Source organism: Bos mutus, chromosome 12 (assembly GCF_027580195.1).
Source record: "Bos mutus isolate GX-2022 chromosome 12, NWIPB_WYAK_1.1, whole genome shotgun sequence".
Classification (NCBI taxonomy): domain Eukaryota; kingdom Metazoa; phylum Chordata; class Mammalia; order Artiodactyla; family Bovidae; genus Bos; species Bos mutus.
Genome location: NC_091628.1, coordinates 11,999,080 through 12,023,608, shown reverse-complemented (window position 1 = coordinate 12,023,608; position 24,529 = coordinate 11,999,080). Strand labels below are relative to the sequence as shown.

The 24,529-nt window shown below is 41.5% G+C and overlaps 1 protein-coding gene across 1 annotated transcript in view; it reads left to right on the top strand.

Annotated features, from left to right (window-relative positions):
* The first annotated feature begins 1,176 nt into the window (after positions 1-1,176).
* The window catches only part of VWA8 (von Willebrand factor A domain containing 8), a 384,198-nt gene continuing 360,845 nt past the window's right edge, over positions 1,177-24,529 (top strand). Inside the window, exons 1-2 of the mRNA XM_070380245.1 lie at positions 1,177-1,423; positions 20,871-20,948. Of these exons, the coding sequence (XP_070236346.1) occupies positions 1,279-1,423; positions 20,871-20,948 (223 nt within the window). The 5' untranslated portion in view covers positions 1,177-1,278. The remainder of the gene's footprint in view (positions 1,424-20,870; positions 20,949-24,529) is intronic.

Here is a 24,529-nt window from a genome sequence, read left to right as displayed (position 1 = left end):
CTGGTGTGCTGCAGTCCGTGGGGTTGCGAAGAGTTGGACATGACTGAGCAACTGAACTGAACTGAACTGAACTCTTGCATGGGAGAACAACCCAAAAAGTGTTTGATTTGGGTCCTTACTGACATTTTGGCCAGTGTATCGCCAAGATGTGAGTTTTCTGTTTACAATTTATTAAGGTGTGGTAATAAAACATGCCCACTCCAGTATCCTTGTCTGGAAAATCCCATGGACAGAGGAGCCTGGTGGGCTGCAGTCCATGGGGTCACAAAGAGTCGGGCAAGACTGAGCAACTAACACTAATAAAACATGCGGGGTGGGGGGAGGATTAGGCTTTCAGGTACTGATTGAATACACAGGTATGGTTACAACAAATCCAGATAGGTGTACCCACAATCTCCAGAAGACCTATGCAATTCTGGAAAGGTTTTGAAGCAGTGTACTGGAAAGCTATGGTTTTGCCAGTAGTCATGTATGGATGTGACAGTTGGACCATAAAGAAGGCTGAAGAATTGATGCTTTTGAAGGCGGTGCTGAAGACACTTGAGGGTCCCCTGGACTGCAAAGAGATCCGACCAGTCAATCCTAAACGAAATCAACCCTGAATACTCATTGAAAGGACTGACGCTGAAGCTGAAGCTCCAATACTTTGGCCACCTGATGCGAAGAGCAGGCTCATGAGAAAAGACCCCGATGCTAGGAAAGATTGAGGCCAGGAGGAGAGGGGACGACAGAGAATGAGATGGTTGGATGGCATCACCGACTGACTCAATGGACGTAAGTCTGAGCAAGCTCCTGGAGACGGTGAAGGACAGGGAGGCCTGGCGTGCTGCAGTCCATGGGGTCACAGGGAAAACGAAATACACGAAGACCGGGCCATTAACCAAGAAAGGGTGACACCATCAAAGGCTCCTCACACCCTTCAGCATCTCCTGAAGGCCCCGAGCACTGACGGGACAGTATGGAGCCGCCGGAGGCCTGTACGGGGAGTTCGGGGACGCGCCGCAGGTGAGTGCGAGGCGCGCCCCGGGGTCACTGCCGGCACGCGCTCCTCCCCGCCGGCCCCGGGCACGGCTCCAGGCGGCGAGGACCTGCAGCCCAGCGGGCCCAGGGCCGCCCGGGCCGCCCGGGCCGGCCGAGCCGGGCGCGCCGGGGGAAGGAGTTTCCGGCGGACTCCGCGCGCCGCCGCTTCCTGTCCCCCTCGTCGCGCCGCCTCACGCCGCCCGTCCCGGAGCGCCGCTCGCCCCGGATTCCCCGTCGTGGCGCTCGGCTACGACCCCCATGCAGTCGCGGCTCCTGCTCCTCGGGCCGCCTGGCGGCCCTCCGGCCGCGCGGCGCCTGCGGCTGCTCCTGCGGCAGGTGGTGCGGCGCCAGCCGCCACACTCGGATGCCAGGCTTGTGCACGCCGGGGCGGGGGCCGGCTCAGGTAACCCCGGGGCGCCCCGCGGCCGCGCTGTGCCCTACGCGCCTCCGCGCCCCCTCACTCCCCGCGGCTTCCTTGGGAAGGAGCGCGGCGCCGGGAGCTCTAGTCTCCGCCGCTTTCTGCTGGGTAGCGCGGGGCCAGGCGTTTGCAGTCTCTGAGCCTCCTTCTGTGATGTGAGGGGCCTGGCTTTAGGTTCCTGATGGTCTGAAATGATGCTTTTTCCTGACCCCAGTGGTTCCTTCACCATCCCACCCCGGGATTCTGACTTAGAATACTGTACACGCAGGGGTTCATGCAGCTGCCCTCAGAGGCTGCGGAAAGCTGGACCTGACCTTGCTCTCCAAGTCCCCAGGACCTGGATGGAAGTCAGTCCGTGCCACGTTCCAGCCAGGGCTGGCGGCCGCTGACAAGTGTACGTTCTCGCCAGAGATCCCCTTCGTTCTGTTTTAAACTTATCCGTGAGCCTTTCTGTCGAAGTTCTGCTTGGAAGTTTTCTTTTGTCCCAGTTCACGATGTCCTAGAACCCAAACCCCAACTTGATTTAGTTTAAACCCCTGAGGTCATGGAGACCTAGAAAGGAAAAGTGACTTCCTGCAGATCACACAGCTAACCCTTAGCAGTGAAAAGCGCGAGTCCTAATCACTGGACCACCAGCGAATTCCCTGCTCAGATTTCTAAGCAAAGTATTTCCTGGCTCTGCCGGGGCTGGTTTTAGGGACTCTGTGTTTGTGCTGGAGTTAGAGCCTTTGTGCTGGTTAAGGAAAGGGATGTATGTTGTTGCTTCACTTGAATGACAGAGTGATTCTAGGCAAGATATTCAGCGTCGTTGCTAAGAATAAGGGAGATTTTCTCTATGAAATTGCTGGTTTCTGTTTCTCTTGCACGCTACTCCCCCCACCCAGCAATAATTTTCCTTGTCAGAAATGAGGGAGATTAAGTCCTATCCATTTCATTCATTTCATTGAACAAATGCTTTTTTTTTTTCCTTTTTCCTGTACAGAGTTTTATTTCAGATTTTGCCCCTTTATCAATTATTATGTTTCTAGGGTGGTTTTTTTTTTTTTTTTTCATTCTTTGAGCTGTTTGCTTCTCCTTTGCCTTCAGTTCAGTTCAGTTCAGTTCAGTCGCTCAGTCGTGTCGGACTCTTTGTGACCCCATGAATCACAGCGCTCCAGGCCTTTGCCTTAGCAGAGGTCAAGGTACAAGTATAGCATAATCTATAACTCAAGCTTTAAAATGAATCAGCCTGGGTTGGGGCCCATTTCTGCGCTGTGTGTGTGTGTGTGTATGGGGATTTGAGAGTAGGTTTCCTAATTTTGTGTCCCAGTTTTCTTAACTGTAAAATGAGGATAAGGAAAGTATATTAGATAGGGTTGTTGTGAGGATTTAATTAGTTATTAGGATCCCTGACATATATTAATGTTCAAAGTTGGCTTCTTTATTATTTTTAACATTTTCAGCTATGTGAGATTTATTCTGTTTTCTTGGCTTTAGAAGAAGTGAAAACAGTTGCTTTTAGGTTTAAACTGTGAGAACTATCTAGGTAGGCTGTTGCCTGTGTGTGTGCTGAATTGCTAAGTCGTGTCTGACTCTTTTTGGCCCATGGACTGTAGCCCAGCAGGCTCCTCTGTCCATGGGATTTTCCAGGCAAGAATACTGGAGTGGGTTCCCATTTCGTCCTCCAGGGGGACCTTAGCAGGGTTAAATCATGTGAACTTTAAAAAATAATTGTTCTTTGTATATGAATAATTTGTGTTGATTATAAAAACATTCAGACATGTCCTCAAAATGTGTTATTATGTTGAGCAAATCAAAGTACAAGCTTTGCTGCAAATGTGAGACTCATGTACACATTACTCATGACATATTCACTACTTAGACTCAGTCACTTAGCATCATGACACAAAGAGTAAGTTATGTTAACCCCACTTGCCTTGCTACCACAAAGACTCTTAAGGTTGAACATATGAGGACTGAGGATAAATGTACCTGGAGACTCACCAGAGATCTGGACTCAAGTAAAAACAGGCAGCAAGCTCTGGGCTTCCCTAGGATGTAACACTGGCCATCAAGGTTGAAGTGTCCCCTTTTGAACCAGACATCACACATAGACAACTGTAAACCACAAATAGCAGTGTGCCGTAATGAATTACAGTTTAGATTGGCAAGATGTGCTCATCTGCACTCAGCCATGTGACTGGTAACTCATCTCTCTGCTAGTAATTGACATTGCTTCCTAGTAGTTTGGAAAAAGAACAACATGGTACATAAACAATAGATATAAATTATATACTATTTTTATCTCTCCTAGGCTGTATGTATGTCTTATTTATTTTTATATTCCTTTTTGTGCCTGTCAACTCGTTGTACCTAATAAGCATTCAGTGTCTTATTATGTTCCAGTTCATACAGAGAGGGAGCAGGAGTGACTGGAATTTGCTGTGTTGGCCTTTAAGATAGGAGCTTTATAAAGCCTCAGAAGCAGAGGGAAGAGAGGGTCATTTTGTTTAAAAAAAAAAAAAAAATCCCAAACCCACCGCTTTTTATCCTTTGTCTAAACATCCATAATTTGTAAATTCTGCATATCTCTTAACACTTCAATTAGTTGCATTGTCTCTTGGTTTTAGAACAAAGAGGTTAACAAGGAGGTTAGCTGCTGCAGAGTTCTTTTGTTGTTGTTGTTTTGGCCAGCTAAGTTGCTTGTGGTATCTTAGTTCCCTGAGCTGTGGTTGAACTTGGGCCCTCGGGAGTGAGAGAACAGAGTCTTAACCACTGGACTGCCAGGGAATTCCCTGCAGAATTCCCTAAGAATTTTCAATAAAGATTATTGTAGTGTTTCCTCAGGAGGAGACAGATTAGTAGGATTCTCATGTCAAACAGGCACAGGTCTATCATGGATCAAGTGATAATATGGAAACATAACTCTGTAAATCCACTTTGACATGTTGAGCACCGTCCTTTTATACCATTATTATTAAAGGGTTTCACTACTTTATGACTTTTGTGTATAAGTTTTTTAATAGAAGTATTTAAAAATTCTGTATAAGAAATCTGTGTTCGTTGTAAGTAAAATACAGATAAGTCCTCTAAAATGGACTCTTTCCATGCAGATTCATGATTGTCTTTTTTTGTGTTAATGTTACCAGGTTTTGTAAAGTGAAGTGAAGTCACTCAGTCGTGTCTGACTCTTTGCGACCCCATGGACTGTAGTCTACCAGGCTCCTCAGTCCATGGAATTCTCCATGAATACTGGAGTGGGTTGCCATTTCCTTCTGCAGGGGATCTTCCTGACCCAGGGATCGAATCCTGGTCTCCTGCATTGTAGGCAGACGCTTTACCATCTGAGCTACCAGGGAAGCCCAGGTTTTGTAAAATAATATGTATATTATTATGTATATGAATACAAATTTCTTTTTAAAAAATTGAATCACATATGTTTTATAATTTATTCTCAGCTATTATTGTTAACATTAATATGGTGATAAATTTTGCTCTATATGGTTATTTTAAATAAGTATTAAATTCATGTATTTATCCATATAATTTTACCAGTTTCCCATTCTTAGACATTCAGGTTATCTATTTTTAATATATAAATGGTGTAATAAACATCCATCCGTATATATCTTTGTGATTTTAAGATTATATGCTTAGTTTATAATAGAATTAATGACTTTGGGGAAGGGAAGTGTAGAACCCCTGCTTCAATTCAGAAATATAGTGTAAAGGGAAAAACCTATATGTGTGTGTGCAAGTCTTAGCTCTCTATTTACTAGGCATTGAACTTTGGAGAAATTATTAACCACTTTGCACCTGAGGACAGTGAATTTTATGTATTAAAGAATTTAGCAATAAAATCCCAGGACAATTGTAAGCTAATAAATTGCTAGGAAAACAATTTATTTGGAACACAGAGACTAACCTGGAAACTGCTGATAAATTTGGTTTTCTCTTGGGTCTAAGTTTTGTATTGAAAAAAAAAAAAATGATGACACTTACATGGTTCTTAACTGAGGTAATTCCCCTTCCCGAGGGGGCATTCGGCAATGCCTGAATGCATTTTTTAGTTGTCCTCACCAAGAGAAAGGGAATGCTACTTGTATCTAATGGGTAGAAGCCCTTGAATCTGCTAAACATTCTACCATTCTACAGGACATCCCCTCACAATAAAGAATCATCTGGCCCAATAAATTAGTCTGTTGAGAAACCTTGCTGTTGAGAAACCTAGAACTAAGCCAACTTCTTTGGTTGGTTTAGTTCAAAGTTGCAGGTCATTGAATTGTGAGTCTGTGTCAGAGTCGAATGTCCTAAGGTGTGTATATTAATTAACTTGATTCATAGTCTACAATTTGGCAGGCAAGAAGCATTGCATCTCCCATTTTAGAAGAAGGGCTGCCCATGGATGTGCCTGAAATATGTATCTAAGAAAAGCATTTTTGAGATAGATAAAGATCTTGGCACTAGAACAGCTTTGAAATATCTGAAGACAATACCCCCAATTCTCCTGGGTTGGCCAAAAATTAAATAAAAACTATCAGTCATACAAAAAATGTAAAGACTTACTAGAAACTATCAAATAAACTTCTGGCAAAGCTATATACTACAACGTTTGTTGATTAAAAATTGAAGAAAGAGCAAAATCTTTTCGATATTCAGTCCACACTGATAGACACAAAGGAAAACAGAGGACAGAGGATAGAGGATATAATTGGTGAAATTCTCTATGGACAAAAGAGTAATTGACAAATCAAATCTTTACTATAAAATAGTACTTTAAATAAAAAAATTTAAAAATGCTCTATAAAACTTGATCAAGAAGTCCTTTTTGCTTAATTTTATCAAGCTAGTCACTTGATGAAAATTTATGACTGTTAGTATTATTTTGATTGGAATGTTTGTTCTCAGAATATCCTCAGGGTCAAAATGTCCTGTATCCCTCTCTGAGTATGTATCTTCTTTGTGAAATAGGAATAGTGACACTTGCCCCACCTGCCTTTACTATATAAAATTGGTTGCATTAGTTAGCAGTCATGAGGTTTTCAGTGACAGAAATATGTACAGAAAAATGTGTCATTGGTTCACACAGATGAGCAGTCCAGTGACTTCAGCCTTGGCTAGATGCAGGATGTCAGAATATCTTTAGGGCTTGGGCTCTCTGCCTTTCCCCTTGGTTCCGCCACTCTCTACTCTTCCTTTGCTGGATCTGATTTTTTGCTGTATTGGTTTCAGTGTCTGGCAGGCTTTCCTAAGGTGGTAGCAGTGATAGCCTTACTGACAGGCCTAGATTTTGACTGTCCTTACAGCTCACAATGTGAGAAGTTCAGTTCAGTTCAGTTGCTGAGTCGTGTCCAACTCTTTGCGACCCCATGAATCACAGTACACCAGGCCTCTCTGTCCATCACCAACTCCCGGAGTTCACTCAAACTCATGTCCATCGAGTCGGTGATGCCATCCAGTCATCTCATCCTCTGCCGTTCCCTTCTCCTCCTGCCCCCAATCCCTCCCAGCATCAGGGTCTTTTCCAATGAGTCAACTCTTCGCATGAGGTGGCCAAAGTACTGGAGTTTCAGCTTCAGCATCGGCCCTTCCAAAGAACACCCAGGACTGATCTCCTTTAGAATGGACTGGTTGGATCTCCTTGCAGTCCAAGGGACTCTCAAGAGTCTTCTCCAACACCACAGTTCAAAAACATCAATTCTTCGGCACTCAGCCTTCTTCACAGTCCAACTCTCACATCCATACATGACCACAGGAAAACCATAGCCTTGACTAGATGGACCTTTGTTGGTAAAGTAATGTCTCTGCTTTTCACTATGCTATCTAGGTTGGTCATAACTTTCCTTCCAAGGAGTAAGCGTCTTTTAATTTCATGGCTGCAGTCACCATCTGCAGTGATTTTGGAGCCCAAAAACATAAAGTCTGACACTGTTTCCACTGTTTCCCCATCTATTTCCCATGAAGTGATGGGACCGGATGCCATGATCTTCGTTTTCTGAATGTTGAGCTTTAAGCCAACTTTTTCACTCTCTTCTTTCACTTTCATCAAGAGGCTTTTTAGTTCCTCTTCAATTTGTGCCATAAGGGTTGTGTCATCTGCATATCTGAGGTGATTGATATTTCTCCTGACAATCTTAATTCCAGCTTGTGCTCCTTCCAGCCCAGCGTTTCTCATGATGTACTCTGCATATAAGTTAAATAAACAGGGTGACAATATACAGCCTTGACATACTCCTTTTTCTATTTGGAACCAGTCTGTTGTTCCATGTCCAGTTCTAACTGTTACTTCCTGACCTGCATTTAGGTTTCTCAAGAGGCAGGTCAGGTGGTCTGGTATTCCCATCTCTTTCAGAATTATCCACAGTTTATTGTGATCCACACAGTCAAAGTCTTGTGAGAAGAAGAGAGGACACCTTTGCTTGTGAGCTCCAACAAAAGTCCTGGTGAGAACTTTCACAGGCCAGCCTTGGATCATAGGCCCATCTGTAAAACAACCGCTGTGGTCAGAGAGTGGCATGTTCTGACAGGGATTAGGCAGGGTGCTCATTTCTGGGCATTTGGGTGGAGGGGTAAAGGTTGGGCTGAACTCTACCCGAAACAAATGGGGCTTATTCTCCACTGGAGAGAGGGAGTCTGTTGTCAAAAGAGGGAAGAATATTGGGCATGTAAAACAAAACAGCTGTCCACTAAAAGTTGAGTGAGTAATGTCCAAACATATTTGTCCAAGAGTAAGTGTAATGGAGAAGGAAACGGCAACCCACTCCAGGGTTCTTGCCTGGAGAACCCCATGGACAGAGGAGCCTGGCGGGCTACAGTCCATGGGGTTGCAAAGAGTCGGACACGACTGAAGTGACTCAGCACAAGTGTAATGTAAAAGATACTATTAATTGTTTTTGTGAATATAGAAATTATTTTCCTGTAAACTTTTGGGAAATCCCTTTACATTAGGATCATTACAAGTGATACAATCAGGCCTTGTTACTTTAAAAATGGCCTTAAATTTGATTTAGTTTGGAAGATTTTAACTATGAGATTGTTTTCAGAGTTTTTAATTTTCAGTCCATGTTTTTTCCATGTTTAAATAAAATACATAACTTAATTTATTGGTAGCAGTAGTTATGTGACAGTTTGTGTACTGTATGGAGATTTAGGTTAATCTGTTATGAGTTATGCGTGCTTATAGTTACAGTACACTTCAGTTGCTCAGTCGTGTCTGACTCTTTGCGACCCCATGGACTGTTACACTCCAGGCTTCCCTGTCCATCACCAACTCCCGAGCTTACTCAAACTCATGCCCATCGAGTCAGTGATGCCATCCAACTATCTCATCTTCTGTCGTCCCCTTCTCCTCCTGTCTTGAGTCTTTCCCAGCATCTGGGTCTTTTCCAATGAGTCAGTTCTCACTGAAAGCTCAGTGCTTACATTTTTGCATTATTTGTAATAATAAATGTAATAAATGTTAAGCAGCGTATTCTATAACAATTTGTATTTTCTGTTAACTCATTCTTAGTTATTTTAACAATTTCCATTATGAGTATTTTATTAACTCAAATCTTTATTAACAAATAATTGCACTTAACCAAAATGTTTTTGTGGTTTGTTTGAAGAGAGGCATGCATTGGTGTCTTTTGCTTGTGTTGTATTACCTGTTGTGTAAGTATCATCAATCTCTTTTAGATTAATACTTATAGTACTTCGCGTGTATGGATCCTTTACAAATAAATGACTTGATTTTTTTTTTACATTTTTTGCTCAGTTTATTATATTTTTAATTACTTGATTTCTGAGCACGATAGAAAATGGGCTATTCTCAAAGAATGCAGAAAACAGGGGGCTTGAAACAATACCTAATTAAGAAAAACAGTATTTGACTAAAAACTATTGGGTTGGCCATAAGTCCATTTGAGTTTTTCCATAAGACATTATGGAATAACCTGAAGGAACTTCTGGTCCAACCCAATATAATCATTCATTTACATATTCATTTATTGAATACCTGCTTGGTTTGAGGTATTATTTTTGGCACTGGGGATACAAAATAATTAAAACATAGACTTTGCTGATAAAATGCTATAGTCTTATAGACTGAACAGTGATCTTCAAATGTTCTTCTCACTTAGTTCTTAGGTTTTACAAATATATATCCCTATGTACATTTTTCGGAGAGGGCAATGGCACCCCACTCCAGTACTCTTGCCTGGAAAATCCCATGGACAGAGGAGCCTGGTGGGCTGCAGTCCATGGGGTTGCTAGAGTCGGACACGACTGAGCAATTTCCCTTTCACTTTTCACTTTCATGCATTGGAGAAGGAAATGGCAACCCACTCCAGTGTTCTTGCCTGGAGAATCCCAGGGACGGGGGAGCCTGGTGGGCTGCCGTCTATGGGGTCGCACAGAGTTGGACATGACTGAAGCAACTTAGCAGCATGTACATTTTTAGGTTGATATCTAGAAATTTGCCTGATAAGTATAAATAGTTGAAGAGCATGTTGTCTCCATTGTATTGTAAATATTGACATTTAAAACCAAAAATTGTTACAACACTCTTTAAAATGTATTTTTAAAATGTGTAGTCTGAAAGAAAGAAAGCACAACCTAAAAGCTGAGAGTTTTATTTGGTGGATTTTCTGAGGACTTCAAGGCCAGGACACTGCATCGAAGATGACTTTGAGAGACTGCTCCAAAGAGTCAAGCTGGGGAGCCAGCATATGTAGGAGATTTTGCAATGAAGACCAGGTAGTTAGAACATCAAAAGAATACTGTTAATGAAGGAAGACCAGGTATCTGCAGTTAAGGAATGTAGTGCTTTTCTGTGTATGGGAGGGCGCAAAGTCAGGGCTCGCTCCTTTGAACCACGCTTCCGACAGCTGGGGCCGGTACCCTGTGCCTTCTCATCTCACGTCCCCTTAGAGTGCACTTTCAAGGGTGGCTGCAGCGGTGGGCAGCTTGCTTGCGCCCTGAGTCCCCTCAGGGCTCACTTTTGGGTGGGTGTAACGTGTGGATTGATGGCTGCAGCATTCTTTGTGTACTAATATGGCAGGCAGTATTTTAGTTCATGGTCTCTCCAGTCCAAAATATGACCAATGTTTGAGAGACACTTCACAACCAATTTTTGTCCCACATTGCTAGGAATGGTTATTCCTAGGTCAGGCAAAGGTTCTTCTTGATATACCACTCCAGGTGCTAATTTCTGGATTAGACCCCATTGATAATTTAAAATCCTCTGGATCCTCTGATTTACTAGTCTATTATGATCCAGAAAATGTTTTCTCTTGTTGCTTTTTCTCATATGTAGAATTACACTGTTACAATTATCCTATTTATTTTGAAAATTGTTAGTATGTAGAATTATAAATGTGATCTAATACCTCAAGATGTTTAGCCATTATCAATTTTTTTGCCTGGTTACACATTGGGTAATGTAAGAGATAAGAATCTTACAAAATAGGTAGGATATAAGTAATACAGCTAATAACATTGACAAATGTAGCAGGGAGACACAAAGAATGAAGAAAATGGAAACAGAGAACAAATTAAAATAATGATTAGTATGACTTGTTATTAGTATAACTAGTTATAATAGGTTGCAATAAACCATCAAGTCCACAGAAAGCTAGCCAGAGAAGCCAAATTCTGGAAGGATCAGGTAGAGAGAAAAAATGTTGTATCTTTGTTTACAAAGGTATCGTTCATCAGTTTCTTGTAGGCCATAGCATGAGAGGTAAGTTTTTTTTTCTGGGAAACAAATATTAAAAGCCAATATGTTTCTGAGAAAGTCATAAAGTTATAAATCATATTTATCTAAAGACTATCAGAAACTTGTATTTGTTAAAAAGTCCTTTTTATGAGTCTTCTTGACTCCTTTTGTTGAACTATCAGTGTGAACTAATGATTGTCTATAAAGGACAAAAGTTAGACTGGCATGGTTAGAGATTTGAGTACAATGCAGTTGGCAAGAAACGGATATTTCTGTGACATGAAGCATTTTAAGAGAACCACGTGGTGCTAGTATTACCTGCCTGCCAGTGCAAGAGACTTAAGAGACCGGGGCTTGATCCCTGGGCTGGGAAGGTCCCCTGGAGGAGGGCATGGCAACCCGCTCCAGTTCTCTTACCTGGAGAATCCCATGGACCGAGGAGCCTCATGGGCTACAGCCCATAGAGTCGCACACAGTTGGACACAACTGAAGTGACTTAGCACACACACAGAATTATGACTGATAACATTATATCAGGGCATATATCAGATTTTAGGAATTCCATATAAATTTTGGAATATCTATATTAATGAAATTCACCTATACATTATAACCTGAAGTTCATCTCCAGTCACTTGACAATGTTTCTCAAGTAATTCAACATACCAAATAAGCCTAATTAGTTTAACAGTCCTCTTTGAGGTGTTGCAGTGTTCCTTTGAAGAGTTGTTTTCAGTGCTCAGTTGTAAGTCATGTCCAACTCTTTGTGACCCCATGGATTTTAGCCCACCAGGCTCAGACTTTGTCTGTGAGATTTCCTAGGCAAGAATACTGGAGTGGGTTGCCATTGCCTTCTTCATTTGAAGAGTTAGCTGGAAGCTAAAAGAACTTGTTAGATTTTCATATTTGGGAAGTTTGTTAACAATATCAAAAAGGTTTTAAAACACAACAGGGAGGGAGGGGATATGTATACATATAGCTGGTTCATGTTGTACAGCAGAAACTAACGTAATATTATAAAGCAATTATACTCCAGTTTAAAAACAAGAACAAACACAATAGTATCATAGGTCATATGAATTGATATTTATTTAACCAAAGTCACAAATGATTTCAGAAAACAAATACAGATCACTTAAGGGCGCGGGAACTGACACAGTCTGTTATGAAAGGCAGACATACATGTATGGGGAGATGCAGAGTCTGGGCTCATTGAGCTCATTGCTTTGATATGCATCTCAGATAACTGGGGCCAGTATCCTGTGCTTTCTGATCAAAGGCAAAGAAAACTGCTTTCTTAAAAGACAGAGAAAATTAAATCTAGTCTTTTACCAGCTTACTTTTAACAACGAGATTCACTTAATTAACTTTAATCTAAATCTAGCCAATCCTGACCATCCACAAACCTTCCATCACTGTCTGTATCTGTCTTTGTCTAGTTTGTCCCTTAGTCTTTCCATCCAGAAACAACCAGCTCCAAGATAAACTTACTTTCTTTTCTCTTAATATCATGCAGTTCCATTTTTAATACCTTGTTTTCTGAAAAACACACATTCCACTTTCCTACTATATACTGAAATGTTTCCTTTATTATTTCTGTTAGCTTTAATTACATGTTTAAATTAGAATCCTCAACTCTTAAAAACCTTAATTTCTAGTGAAAACTAAGAAGTAAGCAATTATGAACTGTCTTTTACGTTAGCTTTCTGTAGATGGGTGAACATAAATACTAGGGATAATTTCTAAAAACCTTTCCTTTTTTATAGAGAACATCTCAGGGTGGCACCAAACATATTCATTAATAGTCCTAAATAACTTTAGTTTCTCTGTTAAGTAATTGATAAATCTTATTTTATTTGAGAATGACTTAGTTATTTAATAAACTTCCGTCACTTAATTTAGCATAGCTCTAAATTCAAGTTGCCAAATATCTGGAGAGATTATTCTTAAGTAGACATTCCTTAAATATAATTATTCCTTAAAAGTTCTTCCAAAAACTATCTAATTTGCATTGAATTCACTTATAAATATTTAATTATACCAAGTTATTTTTCATACTCGGAGAAGGCAATGGCAGCCCACTCCAGTACTCTTGCCTGGAATAGATATTAACAAGTTTTATTTAACTTCCATTCACCTTGGTACAATAAGTATTGTACCTAATGTTGGTCACTCTAAAGACATGTCTATATTAATTAGCTCAACAAACTTAAACTAACCTTAAGACCAGATATTAACTTAATATTAAATATTTTCAATTAACATGAACCTGAAAGTCATTTTGATCAGTTTCTTTCTGTGTAGAAATATTTAGTTTGTAAGCATTTACTTTTGAGTCAATTAAATAGAGCTCTTATAAATTTAATTTTGATATTTTCTAGAGATAGAGATATCTCATATATATAATGTGTACAGAGATATATGAATAGACAAAACTAGAGAGCTCATGGCTTCACTTAAACTTAGAAATGAATCAGGTATTACAGTATAAACTTACTAGTTTGTAAATAACACTTGAGATGAATTAAATTGGGTTGCTTAGATGACTGAGACTTTACTATTTGTGGAAAAGAGGTTTAAAGATTTGTGTTTGTCTTTGATAAAGATTCTAAGAAGTCTATGAATTAGATTTTCAGTTGAGGGAGGCTTTCCAGTGGTTTGAATTTAAAATTACCACCTTTGTAATTTTTTTCCCTTGGCTTCAGATTTTGCCTGACTGAGCTAATTAGACTCAATCTCAGGTCACTGTGGGCTGTATTTATGTTTCTAATTTGCAGAGATTTGCAGGACAAAGACAGTTGTTTTTCAATGACTCTGTGCCCAAAGAACTGTCACCTGGGATTCTCAGGCAAGCACTGGAGTGGCTAAGTTTCTTCAGTGAAAGTCCGACTCTGTCGTGTCCGACTCTTAGCGACCCCATGGACTTCAGCCCACCAGGTTCCTCCGTCCATGGGATTTTCCAGGCAAGAGTACTGGAGTGGGTGCCCTCGCCTTCTCCAGTTTGGCACCTCAGTGATGTTAAAAGATTGATTTGCCCCTATATATATATATATATTTATATTTTTATTATATAATTATATATATAATATTTGAAAGTTGCTTTTCTATATCAGAGATTTCTAACTAAAATTTAAGAGTTCTGTGTTCTAGAATTTTAGAGTTTAGTCTATCATGCCTTCAAAAACTCATATAAAGCATTCAACAAAGAGCCTCTTTCTAAGTTCATAAGTTAAACCCAGAGCAAAATCACTGTTTTTATTTTTATTAGTCCTTGAATATTAGTTCCCACTTTTTTCTCCATTGTATGGTTCAGGTAACCCTATTGATTTCCTTTAATATATTTAATTAGTATTTCTTGACGAGCAAATCTATATGTTTTGTCTTATAATACCACACAGGGAAATATTCCTCAGTGAAACATGTCTGTCTCAGAATTAAAGAAAACAGATGTAGCCATCTTATATAAAACCAATGAAAATATATCAATTCTTATATACTTTATCTCAGTTCTATCTTTTATATCTTTAGCTTTCACTAGAATCCAATCAGCAAGTTTTGATCTTACAGAAGGAGTTCTAGAAGTTTTTCTTTTTATTCCCTGTCTATTTAATCTATTTTGTTTTTAAAGGCTCTGGGATCCCCATAGAGGGGGTTGAGCCATGAAACTCAGGCCCTTTTGTTAATGTTGATTAACTGGCCTAATTGTTGCCCAGGTAATTGTTGGTCAGGTATCTCAGTGGAATTTTTTTTCCAGCCCCTTAAACATAAACTTAAAAAATCTGGAGTAAATAGAGTGGACTTGTTTGGCTTTTAATGTTGGGGACCACATGGGGGTCCCTTCCGGTCCACTTAACCTTAGGTAGTGTAATATCAAAACCTTGTGTTTTAATCCCATAAGTGTCCATTTTATTTATTGCATTTTGAATAACCATTTAAAGATTTCTTTAACTATTTGGAATAAGTCTTTTTAAGATTTCTACCTGGTTGGAAAAAGTATCCAGACTTTCCTTACAGTTTTTTTTCCTGTTAACATTAATTATTCTCATGTTTTTATTAGCATCTGTAAGACCCATTGAGGGGAAGCAAAGACCACAAATAAAACTTCCCAAACTGTTTTTTTCTTACTTGTTTTAAACTAAGGAAGTTCTGAGGATAGCCATTACATATATTTCCTTTTTCCCATCTTTAATTTAATTTTTATAGATACCAGTAAAACAGCCGTTTATAATGACAGCTCTGTAAAAACTTACTAATTTAGAAGCTTCTCTAAAGGATTCATTATTTGGCTATTAATGAGATATATACTAACAGTGATTCCAACTAATAAGATGTAAGAGGCTTCCCTGTAAGAGAACGGGGAGGATGTCACCTAAATAAAATTCTTAAAGTTTACTTCCCCAATTAGTATGAGGTCAAGTTTTCAAAATACACACACATACACAAACAAAACTCCCTAAGAAGATCAGGCAGAACATTTATTGATACATCTCAAAGACACAGGAAGAGAAATGCAAGTCCCCTCTACAAAGATTTTAAGGTCAGAATTCTGAAAAGATATTTTTTATCAAGCCAAATTTTTAACCTAGCTGCATGCACGCGCGCGCGCACACACACACACACACACACACACGCACACACACACCCCAGTTTGGTCATGTAAGGTTAAGATCTTTTTTTAGTATAATTTAGGTACTTCAAGTGTGATCTGGCTGGAGTATTAGTTGGAGGCTGGTTTCCAATTATCCTTTAAATATTTCAAGTCATTCTCCTCCCCAAGCTCTCAACTCAGACCTCTGGATTTCTTTTACTGAGCTAATTCCAGACTCCCCTATCTTCCAGTTAGGGATGTCTCAGTGTTTTTCAACAGGGCTCCCCTAATACCTTTAGATTAGGGGGGGTCACTCCCTAATATCTTTAAGCTGGAGAGGCGAGTACCTGTTAGATGCTGCCAAATGAAACTCAGAGTCATCAGCCATTAACAGGAGATCCTGGAGCCAGGAGAGACCCAGATTCATCTGGACTCTGTAGAGGTGGATGGGCACAAGAGGCCTCTGTTCTGTCAGCGTTCTGGATCCCCAGAGAGTTTAGGCAAAGGAGAGAAGTATGCCCTGCTTGGTTGACAAAACTGTTGTCTAAAAAAAGTGCACAGCCTAGAAGTTGAGAGTTACGTCTTATTTAGCAGACTTTCTGAGGACTTCAAACCCAGGACATAGCATCTCAAGAGACTGCTCCAAAGAGGCAATGAGGGGGAGTCAGAGTATGTAGGAGATTTTGCAGTAAAGATCAGCTACTCAGAACACATCAAAAGATCACTGTTAATGAAAGAAAAAAAAAAAAACCAAAAAACAGATAACCCAAGTTAAGGAATTTAATGCTTTTCTATGGATCAGTTCAGTTCAGTTTAGTTGCTCAGTCATGTCCGACTCTTTGCGATCCCATGGACTGCAGCACACCAGGCTTCCCTGTCCGTCACCAACTCCCGGAGCTTGCTCAAACTCATGTCCATTGAGTAGGTGATGCCATCCAACCATCTCATCCTCTGTTGAAGGAGATTCCCGCCTTCAATCTTTCCCAGCATCAAGGTCTTAGCCAATGAGTCAGTTCTTCACATCAGGTGGCCAAAGGATTGGAGTTTCAGCTTCAGCATCAGTCCTTCCAATGAATATTCAGGACTGATTTCCTTTAGGATGGACTGGTTGGATCTCCTTGCAGTCCAAGGGACTCTCAAGAGTCTTCTCTAGCATCACAGTTCGAAGGCATTAGTTTTTCGGTGCTCAACCTTTTATATTGTCCAGCTCTCACATCCATACATGACTACTGGAAAAACCATAGCTTTGACTAGACGGACCTTTGTCAGTAAAGTAACGTCTCTGAGATGAAAAGCATCATTTTCTCAGGTAGATCTGGTAGAGCTGGTTGTAGATGGCTGGACAACACATACAGAGAACATAGAGTTCTGTTCTTCTCATGTTAAATTTGAGGTGTGTCTGGAATTTTGAAGTGTCCAAAAGGCTACTGAGAGGTGTGGAACTCAGGAGAGAGATCTCAGCCAAAGTAGACACATAAGACTTTAATTGTACAGAGGTCAAAGTGGGGCCATTGGTATGAATTAGATGATTCAGCAAAGTGTAGCATGGTAACAGCAGTTAGCCAAGAACATTGGCATTTGAGGCAGGAAGGACAAATGCCCCCACCCCGTGAGTGTCGTTTTCCTCTATGCCGCAGCAGGCATGCTAATTGATCACTGTCCTGTTTGTTTATTAGTTAATAATAATCATTATTAGTTGTTGGGCTGGCTGCGTTTTTGCCGCTGTGAGAGCTTTTCTCCAGTTGTGGTGAGCAGGGCCCCTCTCTAGTTGTGGTGCGCGGGCTTCCCATTGCAGTGGACCCACTTGTTGCGGAGCACAAGCTGTAGGGTGCTTGGGCTTCGGGAGTTGCAGTTCCCAGGCTCCAGAGCACAGGCTCAGTAGTCGTGGTGCATGGGCGTAGTTGCTCCATGGTATGTGGGGTCTTCCTGGACCGGAGAGCAAACCTGTTTCTCCTTCATTGGCAGGTGGATTCTTTACCTTTGAGCCAACCAGGGAAGCCCACTACACTGTTTCTTAATGAGTCCAGTTTCCATTGTGAATTCTTCTTTGGGGTTTTTGGAAGCCTGTTACTTGATTCCCAAATGTTATCTTTTTGTTATGAGGTTCTAGTTTAATTCCATTTTGATCAGAAAGTATACTTTGTATGATTTCAGTCCTTTGAAATTTATTAAGACTTGCATTATGGTGCAGCCAGAGATCTAGTTTGGTGACTGTTGGCGTGTGTATTTACAGAGAATTCTGCCATTGTTGGGTGTAGTGTTCTATAAGGGTGATTTAGGGTGAGTGGTTTATAATGTTTTCAGGTCTTTGCTTCTACACTTGGTCTTAGCCAAAAGGTCAGGAAGGGATCATCTCTACTTCTATATTCTTCTTTTTTTCCCCTCCTCTTCCATCACTTGTGAGAGAGACGTATTAAGATATGATTTTAAAGCTGTCTCCTGTCACCTTTCAGACCTGTCATTTTGCTTCGTGTTTACTCCCTGGTCGCCCCTTGCCGGGCACCACCTTGGATTTGCCGTGTTTGTCGTCTGACTGCGCTCGCCCCCTCCATGCGCTCGCCCCCCACTCCGTGCGCTCGCCCCCCCCCCCCCTCCGTGCGCTCGCCCCCCACTCCGTGCGCTCGCCCTTGCGCCTGCAGGCCCGGTGGCGGTAATGCCTTTCTGTTCTTGCTAGTCCCAGGGCACTGCTCCATCTTTGTTGGTTTTCCCAGACTCTGCCCACACCTTCATAAATGCTTCCTTAATTATTCTCTCCTCAGTTTGAATGAACTATCAGTTTCTTGCTGGGGCCGTGATTGATAATGGATGTATTTAGGAAAAGCACTTCAGTCAGTAGGAAAATCCAGCACAAAAGCCTAAAATGCATACATGTCTGACATGCTGAAGGAACAGTGAGAGACCTTGCGGCTGAGTAGGAGAGAGGAGGACGCTAGTAGGAGATGACTGGAGAAGGGAAGTGGGGAGCCGGATCAGAAATAGCCTTCTGGCCATTGCAGAGATGGGGGTTGAGAAGAGGACTGGCATCACTGCATTCCTGTGTTCTTGTGATCACTGTGGGTGCTCTGTTGAGCATTAACTGTAGAGTGCGAGCATTGAGACTGGAGATGTGTAAGGAGGTGAGAGAACGCTGTTTAAAGGAGAAACTGGATTGAAGTCGTAAACCCCTAACTGGCTTGGGTCGGCACTGTGGTGGTGGAGGATGGCGGGAGAAGTGGGCAGTACTACATATATATATATATTTTTTTTTTTTAATTAATTAATTAAGTTTTGGCTGCCTGGGTTCTCATTGCTGTGCGTGGGCTTTCTCTAGTTGTGGTGAGAGTGGGCTACTCTGGTTTTGGCGAGTGGGCTTCTCATTGAGGTGGCTTCTCTTGTGGCAGAGCTCACGCTCTAGAGCATAGGCTCAGTAGCTGTGGTGCTTAAGCTTAATTTCCCCTGAGGTGTGTGGCACCTTCTGAGACCAGGGATCGAACCCCTGTCCCCTGCATTGGCATGTGGATTCTTAACCACTAGATCACCAGGGAAGCCCAATACTACATGTACTGACAGAGTCAGTACTGTTTTCTGGTGGGTGTGGGAGAGAGCAGTTAAGACGGGCTGTAAGATTTCTGGTCTGAGAAACTGGAAGCATTAAGTTGCCATTAGCTGAATTGGGGGATACTGTGGGTGGAGCACGCACAGATCAGAAGTTCAGTTTTGCATATGCCAACTGGCAGGTGACTGTTAGGCATCTCAGAGACTGTTGTTGCCCATGCTTTGAGTTCTGTGGTCTAGATTACAGGTATAAATTTGGGAGCAAGCAATATATTGCACTTAAAGGCACAAGACCAGGTGAGCTCATCAAGAAGCGATTATAGATAGAAAAGAGGCCAGAATGGGGCCTCCACACCCAATAAGAAGTTGAAGAGCAGAAGAAGGAAAGGCAAAGAAAGCTTGAGTCATAATGAGGTAGGAGGAGGAGCAAGGAGGTGAGGGGGCAAGGAGGAGGGAGAGGGGAGAGGGAAAGAGAGAGAGAAGCGGCAGTTGGGGGGCGTTACGGGGGTGGGGGCTGGTGGTTGGGGGAGGCTGTCCATGCTGGGGTGGGGAGGGTGTCCCTGCCTGGCCAGCATGCTTGCAGGCAGGGTCCCGGCTCTACCCTGGAAGTCGGTGGTTCGCGCTTCCAGCTCTGTGTACACAGGCAGTCAGACTCTGACTAATGACGTAGGCTGGGTCGATTCAGTTTTCCTGCCTGTGAGGTTGAGTCATGACGGAGTTAGGAAAACTGCAAGAACAGTTTACTTAGGACAGTGTGCTTTTTATTAGAAGATGCCTCTGAAGACTTGAAAGATGAAGAGTCATGACTTTCGCTTCTTAAGATAGTGTTTTTTAAACTCTGCTACAGGTTTGAGACATATCAAAATAAAAGGGGAGAAAGTTGTCCCCTGCCCATGGTGTTCCACAGTGAAGCTGGTGGTGCTGGGGCTGGTCTCTCAGTGAGTTGCTCCTGGGATGTGTCTTGGACTGCGCATCCTGTGGCCTTTCCTGGCATACTGTGGGCTAGTTCAGAGCCTAGGTCTCTTCATGGTGTTGTGTTTTTGGTTCCTGTGAGCTACTTCACAGAACTGCAGTAACAAAACCCACAATGTCCTTGTACTGAGCTAGTTTGACATGGAGTTTCTGTTACAGCAATTCTATGAAATAGCTCACAGATGCCTTGGGTGACTTAGAGTCAAGATTAAATGAAATAGTGTAAATACACGAGTCTTTAACAGTATTTTGGCTTTCCTTGTGGCTCAGTGATAAAGAATCTGCCTGCCAATTCAGGAGAAATAAGTTTGATCCTTGATTCAGGAAGATCCCCTGGAGAAGGAAATGGCAACCCACTCTAGTATTCTTGCCTGGAAATCCCATGGACAGAAGAGCCTGGCAGGCTACAGTCCATGGCGTCACAAAGAGTTGGACACGACTGAAGCGACTTAGCACGCATGCATGTGTAACTTATACTGTAGATGCCAGTTTCACATCACAGGGCCTGACGTGGACAGGTGAGGCTGTGGTCGCCTGACACTCATATCTGTGATACACCCATCCCTGTCTGTAGTCAGGAGCATCAGGATTGCAAAAGGCATAGGGTGTTGCTTTCTTAACTTGTTTCTTATGATGATTGTGTTTCTGTATTCTCTTTTTAGGTGATACAGTTAATATTGGAGATGTATCCTACAAGTTGAAAAATCCTAAGAACCCAGAACTTGTGCCACAAAACTACAGTAAGAAATAATCATTTATTTATGAATTTTTCACTTTGTATCACTTCATCCATGAAATGTTTTAGTAGAATCTTTGTCTACATCTTGCTATTTCTGTTTGAATTGGGATAAAATTTAGACTTAATAAGATTCACAGATCTTAGGTGTTCGTTTTGATTAGTTTGACAGTTTTGTAAATGTGTGTGGGCACCAACATTGCTCTCCTCACCCTGAACAGTCTCTTGTGCCCCTTCCCTCTACCCGGCTCTGGAAGCCATTGCTCTCGCTTCTGCTGTGGCAGATTAGTTTTGCCTATTCTTCAGCTTTCTGTAAATAGAATCCTATAGTTAAGGTATAGTTTTTGTGTCTGTGTGTTTCTCTGTGTGTTTGGTTTCTTTCCGTCAAGATAATATTTGTGAGATTCATCCATATTCCTGTACCTATCAGCTTGCTTTTCATTGCTGAGTAATTTTCCATTGTATAATTATATATCATAATTTATTTGTTCTGTTGATGGACATTTGGATGGTTTCCATTTTTGGACTCTTATGAATGAGGTACTGTGAACATTTCTGTACAGGGCTTGTGGTCACAAGTTTTCACTTATCTTAAACAAATAACTAGGAGTTGATGTGTCATAGGGTAGATACCTGTTTAACTGTACTCAGCACTGCCACACAGTTCTCCAAAGCAGTTGGACTGTTTTGCCCTTTGACCAACAGCAATGTTCCCCATCCTTGCCAACACTGGTATTTCTAGTCTTTTTGGTTTTACTCATTCTACTAGGTATGAAATGGTAACTCATCATGGTTTTTGTTTTATAACAGCTTTATTGAAATGTAGTTAATAAACCACAAAATTTACCTTTTTAAAGTGTGCCACTCAGTGGTTTTAGAATATTTCCAAAATTGTGCGACCATGCCCCTATGTAAGTTGAGAACATTTTTTAAGTCAACAAGAAACCTCACATCCATTCATGGTTACCCCGTTTCCTCCTCCTCCACTTCCCCTCGCTGCCCCTCTAGCCTTTGGCAGTCATTAATACACTTTCTGTTTCTGTGGATTTGCTTGTTCTGACATTTCATATAGATGGGATCATCTGACATGTATTCTTTGTGTTTGGCTTATTTCACTTCTCGTGTTTTCAGGGTGCATCCGTGTTGTAGCATGTATCAGTGCTTCATTCCTTTTTACGGCTAGATAATGTTTCATTGTATGGATATATCACTCTGTGTTTTATTCATTCATCAGCTTGGGAATATTATGAATAATACTGCTATGAATGTTCATATACAAGTTTTGTATGGACGTATGTTTTCAGTTTTCTTGGGTATATACCTGCTCCTGCTGCTGCTGCTGCTAAGTCTCTTCAGTCGTGTCCGACTCTGTGTGACCCCATAGACAGCAGCCCACCAGGCTCCCCCGTCCCTGGGATTCTCCAGGCAAGAACACTGGAGTGGGTTGCCATTTTCTTCTCCAGTGCATGAAAGTGAAAGTGAAGTCGCTCAGTCGTGTCCGACTCTTTGTGACCCCATGGACTGCAGCCTACCAGGCTCCTCTGCCCGTGGGATTTTCCAGGCAAGAGTACTGGAGTGGGGTGCCATTGCCTTCTCTGGGTATATACCTAGGAGTAGAATTACTAGGTGATACGATAACTCTATGTTTAACATTTTCAGGAATTATCAAACTTTTTCCAAAGAGGTGGTACCATTTTACCTTCCCACCAGCAATGTATGAGGATTCTAGTTTCTTCGTATCTTCACCAATACTTGTTATTGTCTTTTTTAGGGTAGCCATTTTCATGAGTATGAAATGGTATTTTATTATTGTTTTGATTTGCATTTCTCTAATGACCTACCATCATTTCTTTGCTCAAAATCATGTCAATTCTCTTCTCAAAATCCCTTAAACGGGCTCCTTAGGAACAAAGGCCTTTACGTTTTATGATCCAGTTTTAGCCTTATTTCCTGTGACTGTCCTTCCCCTAGTCTATGTTCCAGTCATTGGGCACAATATAATTTTTTGTTCACTCTTCAGATTCTTTCAGTAGACCATGTGCTTCTTAAGGGAGAAGATCTCACTTTCATCCAATACACAGTTCCCTTGACTCTGCCTCCTAAAAGGCTCTGCGCTCCGTCCCCTCCACTCTGTTGTGCTTTTCCTTTACTGTATATATATATATATTTTTTTGAGTTATTTTCCTCAAAAAATAGTACCCTAGTGGTAACTCTAGGGATTAAAATTAGCAGTTTAACTTAAAACAAACCTGTTCAGATTAATACTAACTTAATTTCAATAGTATATAAAAACTTTGCTCCAATATAGCTGTTCCCTTCTACTTCTTTTGTATTGTTATTGTCATACAAATTATATCTTTGTATGTTAAAAGTCTTGCTGCACAATTAAAAAAACATTTATTTATTTACTTGGCTGCGTTGGGTGTTAGTTGTACCACGTGGGCTTCTCTCTAGCTGCGGCTCTTGGACTTAGTAGCCCCGCAGCAAGTGGGATCTTGTTCCCGACCAGGGTTTGAATCCGCGTCCTCTGCATTGAAAGGCAAATTCTTAACCCCTGGACCACTAGGGAAGTCCCTTTGCACAGGCTTCTCGTTGCAGTGGCTTCTCTTGTTGCGGAGCATCGGCTCTAGGCGCGCAGGCTTCGGTCGTTGCAGCACGTGGGCTCGGTAGCTACGGCTGGCAGGCTCTCGAGCACGGACTCAGTAGTGACTGTGGCGCCCGGGCTCAGTTGCTCCGCGGCAGTGGGATCTTCCCGGACCAGGGGTTGAACCTGTGTCCCCTGTGTTGACAGGTGGATTCTTATCCATTGTACCCCCAGGGAAGTTCCGCCTTTTCTTCTTTTAACAACTAAGATGCCACAGTCCCCTGTCTGGGGTCTGCTGACGTACTCTGTTGTAATCAAAGTACTTATCCATTTTGAGGATCTTCTTATTTGAGAGAATTAATAAGGTCATCTGTATCAGCTTCAGGAACTCAAGGGATCCTAGCAATAATATCAGTTTTTAAAACTTAGAAGCCTATTCTTTGAAAGTATTCTCATATTTTACAAATAACTGAAGGGCTGGCTGAGACCAAGTCCCAAAGTGTAAAAGGTATCTGTTTCTAAATATAGCAAAACTCCCATAAATTGTCACCAAAATCCCCCAGAAAAACAAAGAAAAGCCCTCCACATTTTCTGGCTTACATACTTTCAATTTTTATTATTGTTTGTATGCATCTCTTATGTAATCAAAAGTTTTCATTTCTTTTGTGTTTTGTTACTAGTAGCTTACCCTTTGAAATTTATCAGAGGAGAGTTTATACTGTAAGCAATCGGGTGGTCTATGCCTGCTACCCATTCATCATTGTTTCTCCCATATATCAAGCTGACCATATATCAAGCATATGTTTTACCTGGTAGTAAATTGCTACATCGCTCTATTAGTCTTATGAGAAACTGTGCCATTTATACAAAAAAGATGGTTGGGAGTTTGGCTGTCTTGAAATAGGAAAAGTGGCCAAGCTAATTTGACCACACTCTCATGCATTCACATAGGCATTTTGTGGTTGCTACATATTTAGATAGATATATTGTATTGTATAATA